At 43.5% G+C, this 8,383-nt stretch overlaps 1 protein-coding gene and 1 non-coding gene across 2 annotated transcripts in view; both read left to right on the top strand.

Annotated features, from left to right (window-relative positions):
• Positions 1 to 390: 390 nt before the first annotated feature.
• The window catches only part of LOC126297729 (uncharacterized), a 283,119-nt gene continuing 275,126 nt past the window's right edge, over positions 391 to 8,383 (top strand). Inside the window, exon 1 of the mRNA XM_049988870.1 lies at positions 391 to 628. Within this exon, the coding sequence (XP_049844827.1) occupies positions 553 to 628 (76 nt within the window). The 5' untranslated portion in view covers positions 391 to 552. The remainder of the gene's footprint in view (positions 629 to 8,383) is intronic.
• On the top strand, positions 5,788 to 5,862 carry Trnas-cga (transfer RNA serine (anticodon CGA)). Its single transcript has one exon. It is a non-coding gene; the product is annotated as a tRNA-Ser (tRNA).

The following is an 8,383-nucleotide window of genomic DNA, read 5'->3' as shown; positions in this document are numbered from 1 at the left end:
TTTATAGAAGAGAGCTCTGGTTTCGGCTTGAAGATGGCAAAGTTAACACGAGCGCTAGGAATATTCAGCGGTAGGGAAAGGGTATACGCGATCGAGAAGGCGCTGGAGGTCACGGACCCGGTTGCCACATTATGCGCCACCTCTCGGAGGCACCTGCTCCTCTCGCTCGGAATGCGCTTTTTAATGACAATGTCAGCAGGGATGCAACAGCGAACCACTTTTTCCTCGGCCCACTTAATTGCCGGATGCGCAGGTTACGCAACAAGCATCTACGAGCGAACAAAAACTAGCGACCCGCATAGCTTCCAGAGTAAATCGCGTGCCAGCCGATCGAGATGTGTCCAGCTTGAAAAGTATAAAGAAGGCCGAAAACGTGCGCGGAATGCACGCGCAGGCAGGTGGGCAGCTCACCGGCCGCCGGGCGCCCCCCTCTCACCCCTCCCCGCCCCCCCTACCCCCTCCATCGCTCCGCATCCCCACCCCACCGCTCCCACCCGTGGCACGGCTCATTCATCGGCGCTTCATTCAGTGCCCGAGCGGCAAGCCGGCAGCATGGACACGAACGTGGATGCACGCATGCGCACATGCTTGGCCCGTCTTCTCGTCCTGCTCTGCACGCTGCACTCCGGTAAGCACTCGAATTTCCCTTTGCGGAAATCATGTCGACAGCCGCACGCCATTCTGACCCCATTGTTATTTCGATTCTTTTCTGTTAAAAAAAAAAGCGTTATTGTAGCAACAGTTTCTAAAATGAAACTAGATGTAAAGATTTGTTCGTAAGCTGGTTTTGGATACTATCGTGTCAGTTGAGACGCTTTACCGAGATAAACGAATGTTTTTAAATAATTTTCATTCTGTTGATGAGGATACAGCGTAAAATTTGGTAATAGTAGAGAATTAACGTTACTCACAATTTAAATTTGCAAGCCCACGAATATTCGAAATGAGGAAATCAACATACCAATAGTGGAAGTGATTTTCGTAATCGGCTGAGGGACCAGTATAATACAAAAAGTGCCAGCAATTGTAATGTTTATTGGACATGTCAAAACGCGTCATACTTCCGCGTCTTCGTACGTCAGCGTGCTTTTCACTCCTACAAATGCTGTAGATGCTTGTTTTCGAAATAAGTTTATAACAAACTAAGCTTACGATAGCTGTAAAGTGACTAAATACATCTTAGCTTTTTGTGAACGTGTGATATGGAATTCAGTCATGCTTACTGCCGAGTGCTCAAAACACGTGGACGGATTACGAATTTTAGACCGTCACGTGTTAAACGACTCCTGAAACAAAGATATGGGGGGACTGGCAAGTTGATTAATTAACGCAACTGCGCCGAGAGGTAACGCTTCATAGTCGAAGCATGTGTTGGAAGAAATCCGCCACTTGTACAATGCCCGAGCTATCACATAGCGCTAAAATGAAGGAAAAAAATGCGGTAAAACACTTGAGTCGGAGTAATGTTGTGTCCTAGACTTTCCAGCTACGTTAACACGTTTGCAGTGTTCATACTCTCAGCACAGTGGAGTGCCGCACACAATTCTGACCGGTCTCTTAAAGCTCTAAACGGACGAAAGTTGCAGAATATCTGATAATTGTGGTCACTTTTTTGAGTAACGTATTATAAAGGAAGTAGTATAAAGAAAATGATTCTGTGCAGTATGGAGAATCTCTAATAAGCCGCATTTCGCGTGTAGACTGCACTTGAGACAGGTTTCGCGAGCATCCGGCTGGCATTCCAACAGCGGAAATGCTCATTGCCGTACCTGCCATTTGCCTGCACACGGTCTTCTGAGAATTATGTAAGGCCGGGGATTTCTCTACGACGTTGTAGTCGAGCATTAGTTTCTCTCCTTTCCCAGAGGTGCTTTTGCTGCGTTCGCTGAATCACACTTCGTGGCCGAGAATACTGATCAGGCCCGAAATTCTGACGCTTATTTCCAGCTGTCGAACCCGAGGCCTCTGATAAACGGCTGGGAGTGAAAAACTTTGTAGAAGGGGCGTATTTTCCATTGTACCCGTTTCTATGGCGACACTGACAGATGAATAGTGGCTTGGGACAGCAGCGATGGCCGTTCTTTTTGTTGGTTTGCACCTGGCAGCTGTGAGCAATAACAGGTACAATCCTGAGGGAGTTCGCGCAGGTTTTTGTGGAAGTGGCGAGCTGCAATCTCTTAGCGACCGCTTAGCTTAGCTGCACGCCCTAGTAAAACACTAATTTTTTTTTTTATTTGCGAAAGACCGAAGAGCTTGTTTGTTGGATGACAGTGCCGTCCCGCTAGTTATTGATGTCTGATGTTTGACTACATAAGGGACATCGGCATCTTTTACTTCAAAAGGGGGCGTCACCTGGCTTGCTTTCTTTTTATTTCTGATTTGTATTAAATCTTTATCTGGCCGCATTCGCTACGTGGTACGTTTGGCACCTTGCCTAAACAGCGTTCTTTGAAGCACAGCCACTTGATCTGAATGACGTTTGTAAAAAGAGGTTTATAATTCTGTATTTGCTAAGTGCTGCGACAATTAGCCCCCCAGTCAGAATGTGGTAAGCCTGGTTTCAGGAATTAGATTAAGCTCTACATGGTAGCAGATGTTTCAAATTTTTTGTATCGTGAGGTGCGAGTTACCATTAACAAAAATTCGTGTAAGACGGAAAAATAATTCTTTCTCTAATTTGTATCTCATCAAACGAGCTGTTTATACTGATAAGCATGTCAAAGAGACGACGCGTGTGTATTACTGCGATAGAGCGTCTTGCAACTTGTTGCTGGCGTATTTTCTATGTAGGATGTTTTAAAGCCGTCTATGCAACGACTCAGTTTTTTGTATTTGCTATGCTGGAACTTCAATAATAGTATGAACTGCATTTTTCATGCGGATCTTCCACCAGAGAGGCAACCAAAACCGAAAACCGCCTCTCCGCATTTAGTACAAATTCTTAGCGGACACTCTACAGTAGACATAAGTAGTAATCTCTCAATTGTTAGTGGAAAAGGGAGCTAAATGAAGTTTTGAACGAGCAAACCGAAATTCGGAACAAAATATGCTGTGAACTTCGGCAAAACTCTTCAGTTCATAACAAGACAGAACCATATTTTACTTTCAATGAAAATCCGCTTTCAAGAAAAGTAATCGAACGTAATCACAGATTGTCTATCATAAAAATCTATCCTGGCAATTCTGCAGTTACATCACAAATGTGGCAAAGGAAAATGCCATTTTTTAGATGCGAGCCTGCAATTGTAAAGCGCCTATACAACCACGGAACAAATATGAAAAAAAACTGCAGGTCAGATAGAACACACACGAAAATAAATTTCATAACTAAAATGTATATTTTATCATATGCGTTTCGTTTTAGCCTATTAATTTAAAACCTTTACAGTGAATTGGAATCTCACATTTACATTTTTAGTTTTGCTCTAACAGTTGGTTTCATAAGCTATTCCAGTGTGATCTTTTCCTTTTTTCCCATTCTCTTTCCTGCAGTTAGTCAGAAATCATACCTCAGTAGCCTATGAAATGACCGGCTTTTTTTATATAGACAACCAAACCAAAATTGTGAAGGTCTGATTATAGATCACTGATATTTTAAATGAACAGAACGACACGCGTCGGGTAAAATAAACCTTTTTAGTAGTTGCACAGACGGATTTAGAACATCCGAAGTAACTATACAGCAACTACGGCCACTCAGATGTATTATTTTGTGCATTCACAAGTGCTAGTAAAAGGCAGCGTTTGTAAGTATGGAGTTGAGACGAGGGCAGCGGCGAGCGTCTATTTGCGGCTTGTTGTGTCTGGCTGCCTGCAGGCGTCTCACCCAAATACTTGGCGTTCTCACTGCAGTCTGCCGGAGAATACAAAACACTTCTCTGCATCTTCTATTCCAGTCTAAACGACAGTAATTTAGCTCTGGCTGTACCGTGGCTCTAATGAATCAGTATAAATTTGAAAACTTAATAAACCACGGAATAATGTAGATAGAGAGGTAAAAATTGACACACATGCTTGGCATGACGTAGGGTTTTATTAGAACAAAAAAACCATATTGCTAGACGCATGAAAGATCTCTTGCGAGCGTCGTTTGGTGATGAGCGTGTGCCCAGCCGCCACTTTCGTCATGCTTGGTCTCCCAGGTCCCCTGACCTCAGTCCGTGCGATTATTCACTTTGGGGTTACCTGAAGTCTTAAGTGTATCGTGATCGACAGACATCTCTAGGGATGCTGAAAGACAACATCCGACGCCAATGCTTCACCATAACTCCGGACATGCTTTACAGTGCTGTGCACAACATGATTCCTCGACTACAGCTATTGTTGAGCAACGATGGACATATTGAGCATTTCCTGTAAAGAACATATTTGCTTTGTCTTACTTTGTTATGCTAATTATTGCTATTCTGATCAGACGAAGCGCCATCTGTCGGACATTTTTCGAACTTTTGTATTTGTTTGGTTCTAATAAAACCCCATGTCATTCCAAGCATGTGTCAATTTGTACCTCTCTAATCTACATTATTCCGTGATTTATTCAGTTTTCAAATCTGACTTTTTGATCACCCGGTATTATACTTACCATTAGGCGTTCCGGAGGATTAGGCCTATACATCAGGCGGGTTTATCAATTCATACGGCATGGACGTATTGTATGGCACAGTCGGTGTGTTCATTGGCTCGTTCTCTATTTACATCCCATACTATACACTGGATTATACATGTTGTCTTTTTGTTTTTGGGCACCTTCTGCAGTCGGTTTTTACAGGTAATATGGGTATTACTCCATCTTTTGTGACGTTATGAAGTCTTGCTGAACCAGAAGACTCTCGCTTAAACTATCTCCTGTGGTCAGATCTTTTGGGTTGTAAGTTATTTGCAGTCGTTTAACTTTCGGCACACTGCACTGCATAGTGTCAGTGCAGTGCTGTTTGCTAAGAATCTAATCCCTGTGCACAACACGCATGAAAATAATTTAGAACCCAGAAAACCTGACAACTGAAGATATTTTAAATAAAACGAAGCACGTCTGCTCCAAGTAGGACTTCACTCAATCCGAAGAGACAGAATAATTCCCGTATTACACTTAACTATATTCTGTCATACTTACATCATATGCGCTATACTTAACTATATAGAATGCGATGTAAAAGGTTGGAAAAGGTGCCAGTGACCACTGAAACAGTTCCAAAAGTCGTACATGCAATACATTTATGCTTTGACGTAACAGTATGTCCACAGGATAACGGTATAATGCTCCGAAACACGTAGTGGAAATAGAGGGTGAGCAGTCTTTCACTGATTAGAACATTTATTTCTAGGGAACTAAGCTACATGCAGTTATGGGCTTTCTTGCAAATGGTAGTTTAACTCTACTTCTTTATGGATATACTTCCATATGTGCCAGTAAGAACGTCTAGACGATACTAAATTTATCTACATGCCTTTGCAACATCTCTTCCGCAACCACCTCGACAATAATTCATATTCGCAGCGTAAGAATTGCCATATCAGGAACTGCTGAAATGAATACTGTATCCTCAGGAACTGCTGAAATGAATACTGTGTCCTAAACGTAATCCCACAGAAATAAAAATTCTCTTGAAACTTCATGGAAGATTAAAACTGTGGCGGACCGAGTCTCGAACTCGGGACCTTTGCCTTTCGCGGGTAAGTGCTCTACCAGTACTAGTTCTGCAAGGTTCGCAGGAGAGCTTCTATAAAGTCTGGAAGGCAGGAAACAAGGTACTGGCAGAAGTAAAGCTGTGAGGACGGGGCGTGGGTTGTGCTTGGGTAGCTCAGTTGGTAGAGCACTTGCCCGCGAAAGGCAAAGGTCCCGAGTTCGAGTCTCGGTCCGACACACACTTTTAATCTGCCAGGAAGTTTCATATCAGCGCACACTCCGCTGCAGAGTGAAAATCTCATTCTGGAGTTTTTTTGAATCTTGCGCCGATGATGCTGGACCGTCTTTGCCGATCAGTCTGTACAGGAAGTTTTCGTCCACGAACTGGTGAAAAAACGACCCCTAGTGAGGCGATGCACCACCTTGCTGAAACCCTGCCCATGGTTCAGATTCGTGTAACTAAGCACAAACGGATATGGGTACATAAAAACTAGTTAAGCTACCATTTGCAGCAACCCGCATAGCTGTATCGAACATCGTTAAATAAATACCAATTTTTGTAAGCAGGGAAAAATTTGAGGTTCGTGATGTATAACATAATAAATGTGACTGGTCACAGCAATTTGTATTTTGTTGATTTATATTTAAGTTAAAAGTATTCTATTTACTCGATTATTTTCTGGTAGAGATGTGAATCACAATGTCATTCAATTCATCGGGAGATGTTAGCTTCACAACACCCAGTGAACATGGGCAGCCCACAAATTGAAATTGAGGTAAACGTTGCAATTCTTCTCACATCTAAGAAAGGAATTCTCAAGCCGATGGTTATAGTTGCTGAGAGCCTGCCTTTTACGTGGGTAACCGATCTGCCACTTGCATTCCGGACCAGCAAGAGCATAAACCCATGTTAGATGTACAGACTTACTAGGTTTTGTACTCAATAGATATCATATACACTGAAGAGTCAAAACATTATAACTATCTGCTTAATAGCGTGTTGGTCCACCCTTGGACCAGCGATGGCACGATTCTAAGTGTCCTTGCGAGGTTTCTGGCAGTGTGACATCAAACCTCTACGCAAAGGTCATGCAATTTCCGTAAATTACTTACCGGCGATGCGTGGCCGCAGACCTGATGCGTGGTAGCGTCCCAGATGTGTTCCATCGGATTCGGACGAGGCGAATTTCGTTGCCAAGGCACACTTGAGTATTCACTATCATGCTCTTCAAACCAGTGCAGAACCATCTGGCTTTGTGGCGTGGCCAATGATCGTGATGGAAAATGCCATCACACTTGGGAAAAACATCAAGCATGAAGGGATGCAGATGATCCACAATAACATTCATGTAGGACAGAATGAGATTTTCACTCTGCAGCGGAGTGAACGCTGATATGAAACTTCCTGGCAGATTAAAACTGTGTGCCGGACCGAGACTCTAACTCGGGACCTCCACCATCTGAGCACTTGCCTGCGAAAGGCAAAGGTCCGGAGTTAGTCTCGAAAATGGCTCTCAGCACTATGGGACTCAACTTCTGAGGTCATCAGTCCCCTAGAACTTAGAACTAGTTAAACCTAACTAACCTAAGGACACTACGCACATCCATGCCCCAGGCAGGATTCGAACCTGCGACCGTAGCGGTCTCGCGGTTCCAGACTGCAGCGCCTAGAACCGCAAGGCCACTGTCTCGGTCCGGCACACAGTTTTAATCTGCCAGGAAGTTTCAACATTCATGTACTTCGCAGCTGCCATAGTGCCTTAGATTACTACCACAGATCCCTTGGAAGCCCGGGTGAAACTCTCCCTGTGTCAGAACACTGTCCCTGCCAACCTGCGAGAATGGCGCAGTGCGTGTTTCCAGCAACTATTCACCTGGATGCTGCCATCTCCAGATACGACCCTCAACATGGTGTAACAAGATGTATGTCATCCTACAAGGCAAAAAGTTTTCACTGTCCAGTCTCGATGATCCCGTACCCACTGCAATCCTAACTGCCGCTGTCGTTGGGTCGGTATGGAAACATAAATGGATCATTTGCTGTGGAACCCGATGTCCAAAAATATACACTGATAGCCCATAGACAGCATTGTACTGTGAACAGATCTGCCCCAGACCGCTGACTGTCCTACTTCACAGTGCAGGCAAGCCTCCAACCTCCACATTCTGTGATGAGGCGTGGGCGTCTACCCGTTGTTTCATGGTCCTTAAGGCGGGGCGAGGGGGGGGGGGGGGGGGGGGTAGACGTCAAACGGGCCGTCTTGGAGCAGGAGAGGCACCACAGGACATTTTAATTTCCACTGTCTATACTTTTACAAATAAATTCATAAAACTTTGTCAGCATGACCAGGAAGGATTAAGAATTCACACTCATAGCAGTGGAAGTTCGAAAACATAACGAAATGATTTTTTTACATGTGAAATTTCATCCTTTTTTTCACTTACTAATGGCAGCATTTGTTGCTATAGGTACACTTACCTACATAAGAGATTCTTCGATGAATTTTGCACAGCATACAAACCATACTTAAAGGTGTATGAAACTCACTGTGGTAAAAATTGAGGTAATTACCAAATTTGTGTTTTTTTTCTAAGCATGAAGTTTAAAATACAACAGATCATTCGTTTTTTCATAAATCAAATTCTACAGTTACATACACCTGTAAGTATGGTTTGTATGCTGTGCAAAATTCATCGAAGAATCTCTGTAACTTAAGAAAAGTGTACCTATAGCAACAAATGCATCATTAGTAAGTGAAA

This window comes from Schistocerca gregaria, chromosome X (genome assembly GCF_023897955.1).
Source record: "Schistocerca gregaria isolate iqSchGreg1 chromosome X, iqSchGreg1.2, whole genome shotgun sequence".
Classification (NCBI taxonomy): Eukaryota; Metazoa; Arthropoda; class Insecta; order Orthoptera; family Acrididae; genus Schistocerca; species Schistocerca gregaria.
Note: the sequence above shows the minus strand (reverse complement) of the source record. Positions and strands in the feature narration are given on the sequence as shown.